Genomic DNA, 21,650 nt, shown 5'->3' on the forward strand with positions numbered 1-21,650 from the left:
CAGAGGGCGCCACAGGATAACATTATGAATCATGCCAAATAACCTTACATTGTACATCTTTCTCCATCTAGCAGATGCTATTTTGACGTTCAAATGGTGCACATAGAAAGTACGAAACATGAAATAAATTGGTATAGTGTCACTGGGGAGGTGGACAACCTCAAACCCTAACCCTGATTATAGATACATAATCATCTGCAAGTTTGAGCTCATTTGTAGGCCTATTGGTCATTTTTGCACGTGCAGAACAACTGTCATTGATAATCCCAATGCAACATTTTAACTACAAAACATAAATGGTGAAGACAAATTAAAAAGAACAATACATTATTATAATTTTTTTATTTTCAAATATAAATAAACACCTCACACAACATTACTGAAAATAGCCATACGCAATATCTTAATAGATAACAAATATCTACATCATAGCACGACCAGGGAGTCCATTCAAGCCACCAAACTTTGCAGTGTAATCTTTCGGTAAAATAAATAACTGTAGGCTACTTAAACTTGCTTGATGGAATGCTTACACAGAAAAGCTGTCATACCATATTATATTAATTAAATAATTAAAAAAACAAAACATGTAAACAGGATGGCTTTCTGCGGAAAATATTCCATAAATAATACAATCGTTACAATTGAGCTAATAGCCGTGACTGATTAAGATCTTAATGCAAAAAAGTATAAAAAAATATACATTTTCAAGCTTTCACATATAGAAACTAAACATTTTAAACTTTAGTCTTCAATGCTACATCTAACAGGCGAGAGGTCGTATCCTACCAGTGTGTTTCCTACCAGTTCAACATCATAGTATTTCTGCTCCCGTTGCCTCATATCAACACGTACACAGTAAACACGGCGTTGCCGTGGTAACACATCGCCGTTCACAACAACGTTCTTCTAAGGCGTAAAACTATTCCAACGGGCTCATCGTTCCCTCGCTGCGCAGGAAGCTAGAGGGTTTTTGACAGTTGGTTCTGCGAGGGGCAGCGATACCGATCTGTTGTTTATACATGTCCAGACGGGTGACGGAGCTATTGTTCTGATTTTACGACCATCTCTGATGCGTTGCCACGGCACTCATGCCTCTAGCCCCGGAATCTAATCCCGTCCGGTGTGTCGGAATTCCAGACATGGGCTGAATCATCCCGGTATTATAGTCGTACTCCCAAATGTTGTCATAGTCCATTTCCTGGTCATCTGGTTCTCTGGGTTCAAGGTAGGAGAGATGATCTGCAGAGAAGAATTTCACAGGCTTTTAGTTTCAAACAAAGTCATGCAAAAACCTCGCCCTTGGTTGAGCAACTATTTTGGACCAGATCCAAATTTGCCGAGTATATATATATAGCTAGTGTGAAACGGGCTTGTCCCAACATACAATCTCGCTGTCAAACCGGTACTGTCGGCGGTCCAAACACTCCAACACAAACAGGCACAAACAACACATCTCATTTCCCTTCAACCAAGTTTAAACTACAAAACACACAATAATCAGATAAAATGAAATGAGGCATCAGATTAAATTGCAGGTATTTTTGCATGCGAAAGTGAGAAGAGAGAGAGCAAAAGAGAGAGAGAGCATCTCTGATCCCAGTTGTGGGCTGTCAATCACAACCCTAGTGGTAATCCAACCTGGAACAGTGTTCTCTTACATTCGGTTTTCCCCTGCCCTCCGCCCCCCCACAAGGACACCTGCACACATGGCCCTCAGCCCCCCCTGTCCTCAGCCCCGCCTGCCCTCAGCCCCCTGCCCTCAGCCCCCCCTGCCCTCAGCCCCCTGCCCTCAGCCCCCCCTGCCCTCAGCCCCCTGCCCTCAGCCCCCCTGCCCTCAGCCCCCTGCTCTCAGCCCCCCCTGCCCTCAGCCCCCTGCCCTCAGCCCCCCTGCCCTCAGCCCCCTGCCCTCAGCCCCCCCTGCCCTCAGCCTCCCTGCCCTCAGCCCCCCCTGCCCTCAGCCCCCCCTGCCCTCAGCCCCCTGCCCTCAGCCCCCCTGCCCTCAGCCCCCCCTGCCCTCAGCCCCCCCTGCCCTCAGCCCCCCCTGCCCTAAGCCCCCCCTGCCCTCAGCCCCCCTGCCCTTAGGGCATCTGCACACTTCCTGCTGAAGTTCACACAACACAGAAAATGTGAGAAAATCATCCAGATGCTGCCACACAGCCATCACCGGTCTCTCTCTACAGTGTTTGGGGACTGGTTCAGTTGGGTAGTTAGGTGTGCTGTCGAGTTGAATACAAATATATTTGAGTCAAATAGAAGATTTCTGATTCCAATTAACAGAACACGATTTATGTCCTTGATGGTGTTTGTATAAGCTGTCACTGCCAAGGTTTCCTTTTACCCACGACGTTCAGCATGGGAGCTAGCTAGGTTTCAGTCGCACGTCCTTGAACTGGAATCGCAAACATGTCCTTTCAACTGCCACTCAACAACTGTGCATTCTTTAGTGTATTGTACTGAGGAAACAGAGGAATGTTCCATGGATACCGAAAACTCATGAACATTTATTTTATTATTTTAGTAAACACTTCTATCCAAAAGCAGCGTAAACATACTGAATATTGAAAGTACAGCCACAGTTTTCTCTCAGGAATCGAAATGTATATTTATTTATTCACCAAACTGGTCTTTAAAAGACCTTCAGTCAAACCAGGGTAGTCATTTTCATAGGCTGTGGTTACTTCAAATAGTGTTTTTATGAACCCTTAAACCTATTTGTGGTTAATATTAAAAGTCGTATTCCTAGCAGTGCTGGTTCATTGTCACCCGGTGAGTAAGCGTAAGGCACACCACACACACACACTTACACAAGCATGCTAACACACTGGCATCCACATCCACACACCCATGCTAACACAAACACACATGCAAACACACACACTCACCTGGTGAGTAAGCGTACTGTTGGTTGGTGGTGGTGGAGGAGGACGGGAAGAGTGTCTGTGGAAGAGAGGACAGAGTTATTTCACATGGTGTAGAATAACAAGCATCGCCTACACATGAACCCTCTCATGTGTCTCAGATATGTGCTCAACCAACTGTCCAAACACAGTGAGGGTTACACCCTCGACACTATCGAGAGTCTGACGCGGTGCACGCTACACGGACTGCCCTCATCTTACGTTGATCGAATTAGGAAAATCCTTGAATTTTCATAAAATTGTATTCCAAAATATGTATGTCCCCCTGAACGTCCCCCTGAATGTTTCCCTGAACGTCCCCCTGAACGTCCCCCTTAATGTCCCCCTGAATGTGCCCCTGAACGTCCCCCTGAATGTCCCCCTGAATGTGCCCCTGAATGTTTCCCTGAACGTCCCCCTGAACGTCCCCCTGAATTTGCCCCTGAATGTGCCCCTTAATGTCCCCCTGAACGTCCCCCTAAACGTCCCCCTGAATGTGCCCCTGAATGTGCCCCTGAATGTGCCCCTGAATGTGCCCCTGAATGTGCCCCTGAATGTGCCCCTGAATGTGCCCCTGAATGTGCCCCTGAATGTCCCCCGTTTACATTGAATGAATGCTGGTTTTAACATGATGTCACAATGTCTTTTGGGCACGTTGGCGTGGGTGCATGTGCTCACCTGCTCTTGAGCGGTTGTGTTGGGGGCAGGCAGCAGCTTCAGCCTGGATACTGCCTCAGCCCGCTGGTTCACCTGGCTGTAGAGAGCCTCCACGCCTAGCCCCTGGCCCAGCCTCTGACCCTGGCTCTGGCCCAGCCTCTGACCCTGGCTCTGGCCCAGCCTCTGACCCTGACCCTGGTCCAGCCTCCGACCCTGGCTCAGCCTCTGACCTTGGCCCTGGTCTTGGCTCTGGCCCAGCCTCTGGCCCAGTCTCTGGTCCAGTCTCTGACCCTGGCCCTGGTCTTGGCTCTGGCCCAGCCTCTGGCCCAGTCTCTGGTCCAGTCTCTGACCCTGGCCCTGGTCTTGAGGCAGGGCCAGGCTCCCACGGCAGCGTCTGCCCAAGGGAGGGGTGCGTAGCTGGAAGCTGGAGGGTAGCAGCTGGGGGGTCTGCTGCTGCTGTGAGGCCAGCCAGCCCTGCTGCAGCTGGAGGAGGGGAAACACACAGCATCAGACACACACTAGCAGCCAGCCAGCGGAAGCTGCTTGCAGAGATGTATGATACAGTCAAATTAAATATGTTTAAAAAAATGTTTATTCTGAGAAAATACTTTTTTTTTAATGTTAAGAAATACATGTTTGTCGTGCCACAGCAGTGGTGAAGCGTAATAACCAAAGCTGCCCTCCTGGCTGAGGACCAGTTTGTGGGTCTCTGGTGACTGAAGAGGCTTCCCTGTCAAAGCCTTTCATTATCCATCACCCCATCTGATCAATGAATAATGGGGCTGCTTAGAAGTCGCTGTGTTCGTCTCTGGTCAACAGTTTCTTTGGTGACCAGAGACGTCACAAGTGTGGATATGTGTGTGCATATATTTGTGTAGTGTGTGTATATGTATATAGGCTGTGTGTGTATAGTGTGTATGTATATGTGTGTGTTGTGTGTACAGGGTTTTTCCTGCATAGAGAACATTTTGGCGCGCGCCAAAGCCGGTTTCCCGGGCGCCAATGACAAATCCCTCCCGCCAAAGGCAAAAAAGAAAGTCTGCGAGTGTGTATATGTATATATAAAAATAGACTGTATGTTTGTGTGTATATATGTATATGCATATATGTGGGTGTGTATATACTGCATGCGCGTGTGCACATGTGTACGTGTATCGCCTGTACGAGTGTGTGCGTGCAGGCCCAGGTCACGCCCTAGTCGGGCCTTGTGTTGGGATTGTAAGCTGAGCCTTATGGATCCAGTATCAGCTGGCTGACCCACTTACCGCAGGTCTGGAGCTCTGCTCCTCCAGGGCGTAGATGTCGGGGGTGCAGGGCTCGTCGTACAGGGGCGACAGGGGCTGCTGGGGGGGGCACAGGCCAGAGTGGCGCTGTGGGGCGCCCCCGGGGCCCTTCAGGGACGTCTGCGCTGTGCTCCAGCTGTTGGACTGTTCACACGGGATGCACACACAACCAGGGGGTTATTCAGAGCCGGCGTTCGGGTGGTTCATCCTGTTAAGCTGTCTTTTGATTATTTATGTGTGTCCCGTCCTCCGTTCCCCTGCCTTACTTTCTGTTTCTTTCCGTCCTTCCGTCTCCCTTTATCTCACTAATCTGTCTCTTTTTTCCTCATTTTCTTCATTCTCTCTCTCTCTCTCCATTCTCTCTCTCTCTCTCCATTCTCTCTCTTTCTCTCACGCTCCACAGCTAGCAGAAGCTAATCACATAAGCCACACTTAGCGCTGGGATTTGGCATTGGGTTTCCGTGCGGAGGGATTGAACTAAGCTCAGACATGATCTACGGCAGGGGCAGCGTGGCAACTGGCTGTCTGTGTGTGTGTGTGTGTCCAGGAACACACGTTTGACGCCCAGAAACACACCCATCCCTTAGTGATGAGGCGGTGGGCTGCTCCTGAGTGCTCTCGCTAATTCTGTTCACGAGTCCTAATGGTTAGGCGTAGGAAAGTTGTTCCATGTTTAGTACTAATGGGGGTTTACTGTATCTCCTAGAAGATCTTTCAGCTTCAATTAAGTGTAAGCGCCAATCTAGCCGTCTCTATATTTACACCGAAATCCATGCCTGCCACTCACATCCCTTGAGTGCTGTGTTGGTTTATTTTAATGTTGCCGAAATGAGCCCTTGAGGGCAAAATAAAGGCTTCTGGGAGCTGCATTCAATGATCAGGTTTGTTGCCAGCGCGGCCTACCTTCACCAGAGGGGCCTTGTCCATCCGAGGGGGGTTGGCGCGGTGCTGGCCGTGCAGGAAGGGGGTGTTGTAGACGGGGGACGACACTGAGGCCTCTGAGGGGGGGGGGTGGGGACCTCGCTGGGCGGAGGAGTAGCGCAGCGAGAGAGGTCGGAGGTCGCGTTCAGGCCTGGGGTGAGAGGACACACTGTTGCTCCGGCTGCCCAGCTGAGACGTCTCAGTGGAGGAGGGGCGGCTGGAACTGTACTGTAAACACACACACACAGGGGTCAAAGGTCAGAGGTTGTACTGTAAACACACACACACAGGGGTCAAAGGTCAGAGGCTGTGCAGCTAAGGTGTGTGAGATTATGGATAGTCTGGTATAGCTGTACTGTTAACACAACACACACATAGGTCAAAAGTTAGAGGTGAAACTGCTAAAGTGTATGTTATTGTGACTGGTCTTGGTATAGCTGTACTGTAAACACAACACACACAGGTCCACTAGGGTGTGTGTTATCGTGAGTAGTCTGGATATTACGAACAAGCTAGGGGACGCCATTCAAAACACACAAAGTTGGATTCGGGTGATCCTGTTAGGAAATTGCAAAAACTCGACACCAGAAGAGCTCTTAAGCGAATTTAGCTTGTTTTGAACGGCGCCCAATGTCAAGCCTGGTATTATAGGTTGTCAGACTGCGAAGTCAGGCTGAGGGTTCCATCAACTTAATTCACCATCCTGGTGATGATGCAGGGAATCAGTCACACAGCTGGGACATGTCTTGGCTCACAGCCTTCTCCACTATAACCTAATTGGATGGGCAGCTGGCCCATGCTAGGGTCTTCTCCCTTGAAAATTCAGCTCAAGGTCCCGATAGCGCTCAGTAGAGACTTTGCTGACTAGGCAGATAAGTGCCCCTCATTCCTTTCAAGTTCAGAAGTTATCTTTATGGCTGAAATTGTTTTGAGAGGGGAAAGAAATAGCTAACTTTAAAGTGTTTTGCTATCTCAGTGGAGGGCAACAGGAAGGACGGGTGTGTTTAGGTGTCGGTTCATTATTAACATCTGGAACAGAAATAGACTCCCGATTTTCAGCTGGGCTGGGCCGGGCCAGGCCAAGCCAAACCAAAACAAACACACACACACAGTAGCTACAAACGAACGCTACATGATCAAAGCTACCTGATATATGCTGATTTAACAATGCTACATTAGCAATGCTAATTATCTAAGCTACGTTTGCATTGCTGTTTTACATTATCAATGCTGCATTACCAAAGCTACATTAGCAGCGCTACATTAGCCGCTAACGGCAGACTTACGCGTAGCGGCTCGGTGTAGCCTGGGGACAGGGGGTCGTCTTCCGGTCTCGGAAACTGAAGGTGGTGGGAGCCGCGTACACTCTGTGATTGGCTGGGACTCAAAGATCCGCCACGCCTCCGCTGACTGCTCCCGCTCCACCTGTCGAATTCCGGAACCTTGGGAGGGGATAACGGTTAGCGGTTACTTAATCGTTCAATGTCGCGTTCTGGCCTAACCTGCCTCAAGCATCGACAGGGGCCATTTGCAACACAAAACAGATATTGACATAATGTGTGCACGAAGGTAGCAAAAACCGGCGCTAAATCGTTACAAATCATGCAAATAGAAATATATATATGACTAGTAATGATTTCATACAACTTGTATTTGTTTTCAAGACTGAACCGTAACTAGGAAAAAGGCAAGACCATGTTACACAGTGACCAGAACAATAAACTGTGTTGATATATGAGGTGGTTATCCTAGATTTTTTTTGTCTCCTTATCAGGCTACCACCCTCACCCTATTGAATAGATAAGGATTATCTGCCACAATGAACCACGTCTTTGTTAATTTTATCAAACTTCTTTCGGGGAGGGGGGGGGGGGGGGCGGGGTCTCACCTCTCTAGTATGCGTTGGCGTGTAGATGATGTCGTAGACGGGGGGCGGGGGGCTAAGTACAGGGACGTCAGCAGCTTTGAAGTGCTGGATCCAGTCACAGAACTCAGCCTGCGACCGGCAGGACACCACGATGGGGTTTATGAGCTTCCCTGCAGGAACACAGAGGAGACATTTGGGGTCAGTCGATCGCCAGCGTGCCACGGTCCGAAATCCATTCTCTGGGTTAATGCCTGTCCCTTCAAGGACTCTTAAAGGCCACTACATTAATTATTATGTTACGTATTCTTAGTGTTTCTGCTTGTAAAACGGAAGTCATGAAAAAATAGCTTTTCCAAAGAAAAAAATTAAATTAAAAACAAATAAAGGGCTGGGTGATCACTGACTTACCCTCAATCATGAAGGTGTTGGGCTTCACATCCTGACAGGGAGTGGTCACTGTGATCATGTTGAGTGGAAGTTTACCCTGCAATGACACACACATACACACACTGTTATGACGCAAAGAAGACGTGAATGAACAGTTAATTGTAAGTGCTGAGGGGGTAATATCTTCCAGGCTGGCGTCATAGACTGAGTAAGCCAGGTCGAGGTCAGACTGGGGTTTACACCTGAAAACAGGCACCTGCAGTAGCATTCTCACAATATAAACACAATACAATACTAGACACATACGTTTGATTTACATTTGGTCCACGGACTTAAACTACCATTTAGGATCTTACAACCCAAAACCCAAATTTCATCTTCAGGAAATATGACACATGTCAAAACATTTCGTACACTGGCCAAAAGTCTGCTAACTTGAAGAGATCAGTCTTTTTCTTTTCTTTCAAATGGTGGATTTAGCGACATGAGGTTTAGTTTATCACGTTTGTATGTAGAGTGTGGCATCTCTGTTACCTTGTAGAAGAGTCCATCGCTCTCCTCAGACAGGATGATGAGCGTTGCGGGGTACATCACCAGCAGCCTGACGCCCTGTTCCTGAGGACAAAACACGTTTTTTCAGTTAGCAGACCTGCTTTCATCCACAGCAGCGTTCAGAGGGGGATTTGAACGTGCAACTTCATGTTCTGTGGTCACATGCTCTAACTGTTGAGCTTCACTTATACCGAAACCAACAGAAACAGTTCGATCACAACGAAGATGCATCACCTTTAATACATGAGACGTTATCATGTATTACATGTGGAGACCAGCTTCCCTGGTAGACCAGAGGTGTGTTACATGTGGAGACCAGCTTCTCTGGTAGACCAGAGGTGTGTTACATGTGGAGACCAGCTTCCCTGGTAGACCAGAGGTGTGTTCCATGTGGAGACCAGCTTCCCTGGTAGACCAGAGGTGTGTGTTACAGTGCACTGCCGCTCTCTGCATGAGGGTGTGTCGGACAAGACAGCTGACATTCCAGCTGGGAGGTGAGTCAAGTCACTGCGCGAGCCAAGCAACTGCTTCTCGCACGCCCCTTTTATGATCCCTCTATCTCCCACGCCAAGAAGGGCATGCCGGTTCTTCCCATGCTGGGTTAACCGGAGCAACAATCATAGGCGGTGGTATGAGCAACGTGTTTTTATTGGGATCCTGTATAATGGTCTAGCCAGCGTCTTGTTTTGTGCTAGCGTCTCGTTTTGGCCTAGCCTAGCGTCTCATCGTCCAATCACGGTTGTCTGATCTTTGTTGTCTCATAGGTGACTGAGAGCACTTAGTGAGCTCATGGAGTTAGTAGTAGCTGTCGTAAGGTGATGCCTTGTAAGGTTTCATGCAGCAGGCCTGAGAGGACAACACCAATTCCTTACGTTGTGGTGATGTCATCTGTATGTTGTGTAACCTGGGATGTACAGTATGAGTCACACTAAGGTGCTATGGGTAGGTGTTGTTTTTTTTAGATGTGTGTTCTAAAATCCCCTTCTCGTGTGTGTGTGTGTCATAACTATATTCTGTAGGATTCCATTAACCGTTGGAACAGATAGTCTCTCAGCATGGTACATGCACTTCTCCTGTGAGCCACCGGGTGTGCCCCACAACAAATACTCCTGAACGTGCATCCCAAGCGCCTCACTTCCTGTGTGGTGCGCGAGCCTCACCTGGCAGGGCAGATGCTGCAGGCGGACCTTGGTGACGTAGGTGAGGGTGCCCAGGCTCTCTCTCTGGGAACCCTCCCACTCGTAGATGGGTTCCCTGCTGATGGAGTTCCTCAGGTCCTCTCGGTTCTCCTGGCTCACCTCCGGGTTCTACCAGGAACAAGAACGGTTAGATCGGTCACCAAGAGGGGTTAGATCGGTTCATGTGTTTTTAAGTGTTGTTTAAGTCTTGTAGTGGAAGGTATATGGAGTCAAACTGTATTTCTCCAGGGATACAGTAAGGCTGAAGAGCAAGCCCAGTGAATATTTGGGAGCATTATCCTCTTTGGATTGTAACTATGTTTGTCTGGAACAGCTATTCCAGACCTTTTCCTCTTTGCGGCCCACTTGCATCGTGCATATTTTTTCGGCCACCCAACACATCCGTTCATTTAATTTGCTTAGCTCAAAATATACAATTTGAACCCCTTTTCCCTCTTGCTTGAAAGCCAGCAACATAGAATGGTCTAATTAATTCTATATAACATTTACGGAAGAGCACCAACTGTCCACCCCAGTTATTGATTTTGAACCGTAAGCAAGAACACAGCGAGTTGCATCAGCATTCTGAGTTGTGACATCATATTCATGCAAGTTTTATCTGGTTGGAACAGCACAACATGTCATCCAGACCACACCTGCCTGTTCATCCCTATTGTTCCCATGTGCAGATCCAGAGGTTTGGCCTGGTTGAGGTTGTGTCCACATGGCCGACACTACTCCCCGGTATCCACCCTTCTGGGAAGGATTGATGACCTACATGAGTCAGCACCTCACTTCCTCTTGTAATGTTCTAACTGGCGGTTCTAGAACTGGGATGGGAAACCCCACCCCTCTAATCCAGGTGATTACTACACAATGCCACGCCCAGTGCATTACTTATGAGGATTTTGTTTTTTGTGGGAATTAGGTCAAATGACTTGACCTTGATTTTTGCATCTGGGTTTGATGCAACAGTAGTCATGCAGCAAATGACATGGGACTTAATCGAATTACACCTGTTTATCTATGCTTGTGTCTATCCATCCTGTCTCAATTTAAGTTTAAGACTTTGAGTCCAGATTCCAGTTCTATTCTGCATACTCTTTCTTCACAAACTTTGGTCAGAGGAAGCCTACCAGTTTGAAGTTTTCATGCTTAATTGAACAGTTTGTAAGTGAAGTGTCACTATGAAAAGCAGGAAGGGATGGAGAGAGAGAGGAGAAAACATGCAATATTAGGCCCAGGCCGGATTCGAACCCAGGCCCTGGAAAGAAGTTGTTTGGACGGGCTCATACCTTGACCCTGGTGTAGGTCTCAACTGCAATGGCAGTCCCTCCGTTGGCCTCGATCTGTTCTCGGAGCAGCTCAAACCACATGTCCATCTCTTCCTGGTTGGCACAGAAGACGATGATGGGGTTCAGACTGACACCTGGGGAGGGGGGGCAAAGGTCAGAGAAAACGGTCACTAGGACTTCCTACTCGAGGGTTTTGCTTACAAATAAGGAATACCCATTATTTTTCCAAACATTATCATCCACTTTGTCATTGGCGCTCAACAGTCCTTTGGTAACAATACACTATTCCAAAGAGGAATTACACAAAATAACAAAGTTCTTTCTGACATGTTATTGGCACGTTATGTCACTGCCACCCATTCTGATGTTTGTCACGTGTCGAACCCTCGTCTAACCGCACACCTCCCCAGCCCATTACAGAGGGCCTGCCGTGGGCCAGGCCTAGCCCCTTGGTCTCTGCAACACCAGGCACTCCCTCTGACCGCCTCCTCCAGCAGGAATGCACAGGACCAGAGGAGGTGAATAGAGCTGGAATCTCCCTTTATCTGCCCCACACATACCAGAGATAAACAGCGTAGATAGCCCTTTTCATTCCTGCCTCGCGGCGTTCTCACTGCCAGACACCATAGCCAGCTGACTGGTCTCAGCCACGCTGGTCTCATTCATCCAAACTCTCTATTCATTCCAGGGCCTCGGGGTTTACACCACGATACGGCACTCCCACAAACCCTACTGCCTGCTCCGCACAGCTCAGACAAGGGCTGGGGAACAGTCGAATGATCGTGGAGGCTTTTTGCCTTTTGGTGGAAAGCCTTACTTGATCTCGTCAGCGAACCGGCTCTGATATTGTTTGACGTTGATTTTTATTATCGACTGTCATTGAATGTCATTAGAAGGCTTGGGGGGTAGCTTGGCCACGGAATCCTGACTCTTAAAGAACTCGGAGCACTAACATTCTAGAACCTTCACATGAGCGTTCTGGTGTGTTGCCGTGTCACAGAGGGTGAGCTCAGCACAGCTGATTCATCTGCCGGGCAGCAGTAAGACATGTGCTGTGTGTTTCTCAGAGATATCACTGCAAACAATCTCTCAGTTGACTCACGGTTTTGTCATGCTAGGTCTACACATGTGTTTCCTGTCAGTGTTGCCTCCCTCAAGGTAAACACAGGCTCTCCTACAACAGGGAAAACATTTGTAACCTGATATATTATAAAATAACGTTTGTCCAGCGGCAAAGATCAGTCAAATGTACTTTGGCTGCTTCTAAGAAAGTCAACATTTTGACAGGTTAGAGCGCTCCGATTTCATAAATATCGATAAGACGGCTATGGATAAGTCAGGTGGCTGAGCGGGTAGAGTATCGGGCTAGTAATCTGAAGGTTGCCAGTTCGATTCCCAGTGAACATGTCATTGTGTCCTTGGGCAAGGCACTTCACCCTACTTTCCTCGGGGAGAATGTCCCTGTACTTACTGTAAGTCGCTCTGGATAAGAGCGTCTGCTAAATGACTAAATGTAAATGTAAGATAAGATATAAAGATACTGGCTTTCCATACTCATAGTGACTGGAAATCTTATCAAAATGTGGCTGACTTCAACTTTATGGCTTACATTTCTGGCTACAGTCTGTATCTCTCTCTACTGAAGAACAACTAACTAGGGTTCAGTCCCCAAACACAACTGTGTACTCACTTAGATAAATATTACAATTGGTAGTAGTTAATTATGAGTTATAAAGTATTATTATAAAAGGTTAAGTATAAAGTTACGTTTAAAATCAAAAGGCTCTGGATTATTCTAAGACCGATGGGAATTGAATCCTGATCTGCACCATAACATTTATATTTATTATTTATCATTTAGCAGATTCTTTCACCCAAAGAAACTTAACCCAAAGTGCTTAATAGAAAGCACAGCAGTAAATCAAGGGTCAGAAGCTGTCCAGTAAAACCACATCACTGCAGGAATCTGAACAGCCGTAGCAATGCGTTGTGCATTATTGGCAGTGACAGGTCTTAAAGAAGGATCCAGCCATCTTCGCCCGACAGCTGGGCTGCTCTGGAGCACCTGTTGTCCAACAAGAGAAGGGGCCTTCAAGCCTGGCTTGCCACCGACCCCCTCCCACTCCCCCACCCCCTCGACCCCCCACCCCCCGCGCCCTCGACCCAGGGGCTAAGAGGGGGCAACTCTAGTTAGTCCTCGGACGGATGAGTGGAGGTGAAGAGGGTCGCGGTGCTTTTGAATTGGAGGAATGTGTCAACATAGGAAACGGTTGGAAGTAGCGTGGGATGGGCGGCGTGGGGTTTGGGAAAGGGACTGTGTCTGAGCGGGGAGGAGGAAAGAGTGAAAGTGGACAACGAAAGTTTAGGGATTCTGGGGAAGGTGGATGGGAGGGAGGTAAGGAGGGGGAGGAAGGGATGGGAAGGGGGGGAGGAAGGGAAGGGGAGAGAGAGGGAGGGAGGGAGGGTATAGTAAACATATTTGAACTGAAGAACCAGGGTTCTAATTGAAATGAGGGACTTGAACCTGAGAGGTTCCTCCTTCTCTGGTTTACAAGATGTTGAAGAACAGGAATCTTGTGAGATCTTGTTCCGATTTGACGTTCATTCATTAGCTGATATCATGGCACTTTGAAACAGAACGACAGCCGACTGGCACTCTGGCTGGGAGGTCGTAACACTGACACCTTCAAGATTGTTTGGTTTCACTCTTACAGAACGTACTCATTTAGCAGACGCTTTTGCCAAAGCGACACACAGAGGAGCAGAATCGAATCTGCGACCTCTGAGTCAAATGCTCTACCCGCTAAGCTATCTGTTGAGTATGAACTCACCGTTGACCTGGAAGGAGAACTCCTGGGGCGTTTGGCTGTGTTTGCAGATACTGAGCTCCTTCAGAGGAAGAGTTCCCTGTGAACAAACATAAACATTTAAACTTGTGTAACTTGTGTGTTTGGTCGACACATTGATTTCAATCAACGCATAGTCGCCTTAGTGTTCCATTCTCTAAATGAGATAAGGACCCCAAACGGTACTGTGGTGATGTCTCACTGCTCCTGTCACGTTTGATGATGTTCATATTCAGACGAGTTCATAAGAGTTAAACTGAGGTCCCCCAGGCATGTCCCTATGACTAACCCTGACATAAGTCGTCATCTATCCAGTGACTAATTAAGGTGCTTGTCTGTGTCTTCTGACAAGGAGACTCGTTCGACCACAGACGCTGTAAAAGCAGTGATTAATGACAGTTTAGATGTTTATGGATGAAAAATCCCCCCCAGTTTGTTTCGCACCACTGAGCTGGTTGGCAGGAGACCCGACACATTCAGACTGTCACCGAAACACTGACCTGATACGTGAGTCCAGTTGTGTTGTTTGAGACGAAGTGAAGGTGTGTCTGGAACAGATCCAGGTAGCAGTCATGCACATCCTGCAAAGAGAGAGAGAGAGGGGGGGGGAGAGGGGGAGAGAGAGAGAGAGAGAGAGAGAGAGAGAGAGAGAGAGAGGGGGGGGAGAGGGGAGAGAGAGAGAGAGAGAGAGAGAGGGAGAGAGAGAGAGAGAGAGAGAGAGGGAGAGAGAGAGAGAGAGAGAGGAGAGAGAGGGAGGGAGGGGGGGAGAGAGGGAGAGAGAGAGAGAGAGAGAGAGAGAGAGAGAGAGAGAGGGAGAGAGAGGGAGGGAGGGGGGGGGGGACGGGGAGGGAGGGACAGGGAGAGAGGGAGAGAGGGGGGGGGCGGGGAGGGAGGGACAGGGAGAGAGGGAGAGAGAGAAGAACAGAAGGGAGGGGAAGGGAGAGTAAAGGATGGGTAGCGAAAGAGAGGGAGAGAGACGAGAAAAGGGGGATCGAAAGAGAGAAAGGGAGTGATAGAAGGATGGAAGGAGAAAGTGAGACAGAGACATGGAGGTCACTAAACAAATCACCAAAATCAATCTATGAGGGCGTTATCATCTCTGAGAAGAAAGTTAGAACACCCTAATCTTTACTTAATCCCATCTATATTACATTTCTCTGATAAGGCCAACTGATATATCACTCGAATAACTCACTGGCGTTTTCTACCGAAACCTTTACTTTGCCTTCTCAAATCTCAAACAGAGTGGCTTCTTGACAATTTCCTTCACCAATCAGTCTTGCATGACTTGATAAAAAAAGAATTGAATTTAAATAATATCAATGGTTTGTTTTGTTTGTGCGTATTGCCTGCTTCCTGCAAGAGACCAGGACTCTAAAAAGCTTCTCTCATGTTAAAATAAAGTTTTTTTTATATATTTAAATGTAAAAAAAATAATCTGAACCATCATTCAATATCAAAACCATAACAAATCCTGTGCTTCTTGCTGGCCCATCATAAACTGTATCAATTCATAGGGCCCTGAGTCATCTTCCGCCAAAAGGTACATTCCTGTTTGAACTTTGACCACATGAGAAATTCTGGGATTTCTCAAGAAGCTGCTAGATATGATCAATAGTCACTTCCTTAATTTGAAAGCCTGAACTTAAACCATGTCATCTTCTGCAGTTCACAGTGGTCGTCATGGTTGTGCTTTAGTCAAGATACAAAAGATACCGTTAATATAACGTCACACGAGTATGACGCAAGACTGTTGGACTGTTCTCTCCTGAATCTGTCTTCCTGTTGGTTGCAACCCTCCGGCATGAACTGATTCCCACGATCAAGAGATTATCTGTTTGTGAAATCAGCAGGTTTCTTCTCACCCCAAACACACACACACACACACCTATTCCAACACACACACCTATTCCAACACACACACACACACACACGCATGCACTAACCCACACCCAGCAACAGTGAGAAAGCATGTCCCAACACAAGCCTCTTGCTGTCGCCCAGAGAAGGGGTTGATGGTTGGTTAATCACAGCCGACCACAAAACGTCCAAGGCAGCGTTTCCAGGTGCAGCATCCTGTCCTCTGCGGCACCTGTTTGTTTGCCTCCTCAGGGCTGACCAACATGAGGTTCTGTGGTCGTGCTAAGCTTAACCAACCCCCTTGTTAGACGTCGTTGAAATTTCATCATGTACAATTCTTGGCATGTTTGTTGTGGGTTAGTTTGTACATGAGGTACTGTACGTCATGTACTGTACGTGTGTTAGCAATAATCGTGTTTTTGTTTTTTTTACTTAATTCACCACAGTTTTTGAATGAATGAACAGTTTGTGCTATCATAAAAGACATACAGCAAGCCTCAAGCTTTCCTGTATGTGTGTGTGTGTGTGTGTGTGTGGCTTTAGGTGTGGGTGTGAACACATAGGTGTGGCCTCACCTGACTGACCTTTGCTGTCAGTTTATTTGAACAGCGTGTGTGTGTGTGTGTGTACACATCAGTGAGTGCACGCTTGCTCCTCTTTGTAGGTGACTTCTACTGGTTCCTAATTTAACCCGACTTGTAAAAAACCCAAAGCGACCCCCCTAAGGTGAGCTCACCTGGCAGTGCAGGAAGCGAAAGCGGACCCTGGAGCTGTGGACCATCCTGCCGTAGTTCTTCACGTTGACGCTGCTCTTCTTCCAGCCGCTGGCCGGGTCATAGGGGAACGGAGGGTCCCACTTCATGCTGTCGATGGCCTGCAGGTCTTTAGGGGACATATCCTGCAGGACACACACACACAGTTCAGTCGGTTGTAACCATACTTTTTTTTTTGTAGTTTGAATGCAAAGTTATATGATTACACATTAATACAAGTTGATTTGGACAATAAATTAATATGACCATAAAATGTAATTTAACTGAAAAGAAAATTGAACTAAATAGTAACTGAACTACAAAGCAACTGAACTACAAAGTAACTGAACTACAAAGCAACTGAACTACACAGTAATTGAACTACAAAAAGTTTTAACTGAGAGGCAATTGAACTACAAAATAACAAGTAAGAGTAACTACCCCACAGAGTAACTACCCCACAGAGTAACTGCCCCACAGAGTAACTACCCCACAGAGTAACTGCCCCACAGAGGAACTGCCCCACAGAGGAACTGCCCCACAGAGTAACTGCCCCACAGAGTAACTGCCCCACAGAGGAACTGCCCCACAGAGGAACTGCCCCACAGAGTAACTGCCCCACAGAGGAACTGCCCCACAGAGTAACTGCCCCACAGAGGAACTGCCCCACAGAGTAACTGCCCCACAGAGGAACTGCCCCACAGAGGAACTGCCCCACAGAGTAACTGCCCCACAGAGGAACTGCCCCACAGAGTAACTGCCCCACAGAGGAACTGCCCCACAGAGGAACTGCCCCACAGAGTAACTGCCCCACAGAGTGACGGAGGAGTTCACCTTGCGTGGGGTGACGGTGCAGAGGATGTTGATGATGCTGTTGGACTTCTCCTGACCCTCCTGAGGATTCTTCTTCCGGAACAGACGACTGCTGCTCGCCCCAGAAGAGAGACACATTCAGAGTTTATAATTGTTCATTGGAAGCGTTTTCCTTTAACATGCTATCATCAACCAAGTCATTGTAGTTGACGGCGTACGCGGCCCCCTCCCTCTTCTGCGGAACATGGGGGACCGAGCGTTAAGAGGTCAGCTGCTGTATTGTTTAACATTTCACGTCCGGGGTTCGGTCCATGCTGTGTTTCTCATCGAGGTCTGGTTACGTCTGGGGACTGAAGCTTTGGCATTGTCCAAGGATTCATGACAGCTTAACGACCGTTTAAATCATGGTTTGTGTCTCGTAGCATATACACTGACCACAACAGCCTTTGTGACCTGAGCTTGAATATCACTCCATTTAAATGAGCAGAACAATTGGGGTTTATGTTTCCGATGGGTTGAAGGAAACGAGGGGGTCACATGGTGTGGGTGGGTGGGGGGGTGAATAGGGAAATCAGCATTCAATGTCCTTATTTGTTCGACTCCGATCTGTTATCATTAGTGTCACATCTTGATGAGGAAGCTCTTCCGCCACAGTGATAAGACACCAAGTCACAAAGTCAACCTCTACAAGCTCTGTCTGACTTTTGTATCAGCCCCCCTCAACCCCCCTCAACCCCCCCCCCCCCCCCACGACCCCCTCGTGTCGGATTTGAATGTTGTTAGCATGACAACTAGGGCTTTGTTTAGACTGCAGGGAGTCAGGTTCTAATGGATAGGCCTGTGTTGGCCATCAATCAGTGGATAAACACACAAGCACGTTCCATATCTCCAGCTTCCTGAGGCAGTGGGAGACAAACTCTGACACAATCCAGTGAAATGTGAAAAGCAGGAGAAGGAATGCAGATAATAGACAGGTAGCTGTGCCTCTCTCCGCGTCAACAGGTTGACGTTCACGTTGGCTGCTTGTGCAGCCACACAGCCTGGCCCCTTCTTCTCCAGGGAAAGTGAGAACACTGAAATGATTGTTCCATTTCAACCTGTTCACCTGCGAGTGTGTGTGTGTGTGTGTCTGTGTGTGTCTATGTGAATGTGTGTGTGTGCACTCGTGTGTGCGCGTCAGTGTGTTTGTGCATGCCCGTGTGTGTGTGTGCGGTGTGCACCAACGACAAAATGCCCTTTGGACAACCACTGTTTTCATTTGAACCAGAGAAGCTCCACAGGGCCAGTCTGACCCGGGCTCTTAGAATTGTCCTAATGGTCCCCCGTTACGGCGCCCCTGCCCCTGCCCCTGCCCCTGCCCCTGCCCCTGCCCCTGCCCCTGCCCCTGCCCCTGCCCCTGCCCCTGCCCCTGCCCCTGCCTCTGCCCTGCCCCTGCCCCTGCCCCTGCCCCTGCCTCTGCCCCTGCCCCTGCCCCTGCCTCTGCCCCTGCCCCTGCCCCTGCCTCTGCCCTGCCTCTGCCCTGCCTCTGCCCTGCCTCTGCCCTGCACCTGCCCCTGCCCCTGCCTCTGCCCTGCCCCTGCCCCTGCCCCTGCCCCTGCCCCTGCCTCTGCCCCTGCCCCTGCCCCTGCCCCTGCCCCTGCCTCTGCCCTGCCTCTGCCCTGCCCCTGCCCCTGCCTCTGCCCCTGCCTCTGCCCTGCCCTGCCCTGCCCTGCCCCTGCCCCTGCCTCTGAAAGCATCTGCTGAATACCATTTTTATCTACACTTCAGACTGTGAAGGGCTTCTGTGGATACGTTTTTAACACATCTCTGGAATGGATGTCACCACTTCACATTGGAAGCTTTAGGTCAAAACACAGTCTTCCTAAAGGTTCATGTTATACATCTGGTGTGTGGAAGGTTTAACTCAGTGATATTCAGAAACAAACCAAAAAATATACACTGCATTTTAGTGCATATCAAGAGAACACAAGTTCAAATCCTCCCATGTACGTTGATGAATGAACACAATATTTCAATCTAAACAGGCCAGTCCAACAGAAGCGCCCTGTGTCTTGCCCTCATGTGCAGATTACCCAGCCCCCCTGGGTGATTATCTGGGATCATATACTGGTTTTAGAGGAAAAACTAGACCGACAGCCAACAGCTCAACTTCCCAGAGAGATGCAAATGCTAACAGTATCACACATCTCCACTGACACACAGACGAACCGGCAGACAGACCAACACACACCCCAGTGGATTGAATCTCCTACCCCTCTATACGATCCTGCCCCTGGTCTCCTACCCCTCTATACGATCCTGCCCCTAGTCTCCTACCCCTCTATACGATCCTGCCCCTGGTCTCCTACCTCCTACCCCTCTATACGGTCCTGCCCCAAGTCTCATAAACTTCCCAACCTCCAACTCATCTATCTACTCAAACTCAAGAGAAATACACAGAATTCCCTCCAGCTTCAAAACTCACGGTCTAAAATAACACTCTTCAACAACTGCTGCTTCATGTTACTCTCTTCCCTTCATTCTCTCCCCTGAAGCCGAAAAGACAAAAACACAAGTCAAGAGCACTCCAGAGTCCGAGCTCTCTTACCTGTTCCTGCGAATGAAACTCTTGCTGGAGAATCTGAAGTTGTGCTGGGGAACACATGACATGCTTGTCCCCATGTTGCTGGGCTGTGTGCTGGGGTGCTGCTCGCTCCACTACGGGGCTCCTGTGCTTGGCGTCCTCGCTGATCAGTACAGAGTAATCCTAGGAGCAGTAGGAGCCGGTGTGTTGTGGGCAGGAGTCAGGCTGACACTGAGGAGAGGAGGGCTGGGCGAGCGCTGTATACTTGGAGGGCTGGGAGAGCGTGTGTCTGTGAGCTAGGGGGTGGAGCTTAAGGAGCTAGGGGGTGGAGCTTAGGAGCTGTGTCGTGCTGGGGACTGTATGCATCTGTGTGTGTGGGTGTGTCTGAAAAAAGGGGGTGGGTGGCTGAAAAGTTCACACGTCGCATGGGAGTCCTCTGTTTAATCAATCCCACAACCAAGACAGGGGGTCGGGCCCAAGTGTGCCAATTCACACCTTCTTGAAACCAAATGGGGATCGTTTTAAAGCCATGATTGAGACAGGTCACTCTGCAGAGCTGTTGCTGTGTGCCAATCAGGTGGGGACCTTCCAGAGGCATGTCTGAGCAGGACATATCTTGATGGCTGGAGGAGACTTCTATCACAACAACGTCACACTGAAACTGGAGAAGCATCTGATGTATAAAGCAGATAAGCAGTGTGGGGTCCTTATGTCTTATTCTGTATTTATATATCTTTTAAAAATATAATTCCACTCGTATCATATGTATGCTGAGTGAAATGATCTGAATATAAAAATATTAAGATTAATTTTGGGGTACAATATACGTATATATTTTTTTTAATCAACCAAACATCCAAACATGATTTCTTTTTTTATCATATTGATGATTAAATTATACTCATCCTTATGAGGTTGTAGGCCAACTCATTGAACTCAAATAGTTTGTTTTTCTCTGGTGGTTACAGGATATGTTACAGACATGGTGAATTACTATTGTTTAACAGGATGTCCCTCTCTCTCTCACTCTGTCTCTCTCTGTCTCTCTCTCTGTATTCAAAACTTCAAATTGACTTAAAAGCAGACAACACTGATGTTTGCTTATGAAGTTGCAAAAAGGGCATTAGTGAGTTCTCTACTGTGTCAACACACATTCCTTTTGGGAGGTGGCAGTTGGGCTCTTATATAAACGCATTCTCATGTATCTACTGCCCGACAGAAAAAGAAAAAACAGCAAAGCACACAAACCCTACATATTTCTTCAGACAATGACGGTGTGGTCAGTCAGAAGGGGTGAATCATCTCGGTCCATCATCCTGGCCTCGTCTCTCACTCCAGATCTTAGGTCAGGCTTCTGTCAACGTCTGCCCTGAAGTCGTAGTCATGATGTAAAACAGGTACACGCACACACACACACACATGCACTCATACAAACACGCACAGACACCCACAAACACACTTACAACAACTGTCAGGTCATTCAGACCTGCTAAACCGGTTAGTTTGAACAGCACTCACCAGCTTGTCAAAGCCCGCTGTGTCAGTCTGCCTGCCTCCAGTCTCCAAGATTACAACCTGATTACAACCATAGGCCTGTCTGGACACCCCAACATCAAATCAAACCTTCACCCTAAAACCCTCAAGGAGAAACTGTATGTGTCTGGAGGTCTTCTCCATGATAGGCTGATTGAATCAGGCAAGGGGGGAATACACAGCAAGGCTCCTATACTCTGGAAACAAAAGGGTGTTGTATGAATCTTAATCTAACTAAAGAAG

The 21,650-nt window shown here is 48.2% G+C and overlaps 1 protein-coding gene across 1 annotated transcript; it reads right to left on the reverse strand.

Moving 5' to 3' along the window:
• Window positions 1–325: 325 nt before the first annotated feature.
• On the reverse strand, window positions 326–20,102 carry plekhn1 (pleckstrin homology domain containing, family N member 1). Its single transcript, XM_084681309.1, has 16 exons — window positions 19,899–20,102; window positions 17,333–17,423; window positions 16,483–16,644; window positions 14,387–14,467; window positions 13,872–13,947; window positions 11,041–11,174; window positions 9,728–9,874; window positions 8,550–8,630; window positions 8,037–8,112; window positions 7,650–7,798; window positions 7,048–7,203; window positions 5,744–5,989; window positions 4,823–4,984; window positions 3,579–4,040; window positions 2,886–2,940; window positions 326–1,242 (listed from the first exon to the last, which is right to left on the reverse strand). The coding sequence occupies exons 1-16, from the start codon at window positions 19,970–19,972 to the stop codon at window positions 1,058–1,060; spliced, it is 2,337 nt and encodes a 778-aa protein (XP_084537435.1). The 5' UTR covers window positions 19,973–20,102; the 3' UTR covers window positions 326–1,057.
• Window positions 20,103–21,650: the final 1,548 nt, after the last annotated feature.

Source organism: Hypomesus nipponensis, chromosome 18 (genome assembly GCF_054491055.1).
Source record: "Hypomesus nipponensis isolate SF chromosome 18, ASM5449105v1, whole genome shotgun sequence".
Classification (NCBI taxonomy): Eukaryota; Metazoa; Chordata; class Actinopteri; order Osmeriformes; family Osmeridae; genus Hypomesus; species Hypomesus nipponensis.

Coding starts and splice junctions, on each gene's coding strand:
- plekhn1 (XM_084681309.1), bottom strand. CDS start 19,972: ATGGGGACAAGCATGTCATGTGTTCCCCAGCACAACTTCAGATTCTCC. Junction 14,468..16,482: donor TTCGCTTCCTGCACTGCCAG/GTGAGCTCACCT, acceptor CTCTCTTTGCAG/GATGTGCATGACTGCTACCT. Junction 4,985..5,743: donor ACAAGGCCCCTCTGGTGAAG/GTAGGCCGCGCT, acceptor CCGTGTGAACAG/TCCAACAGCTGGAGCACAGC.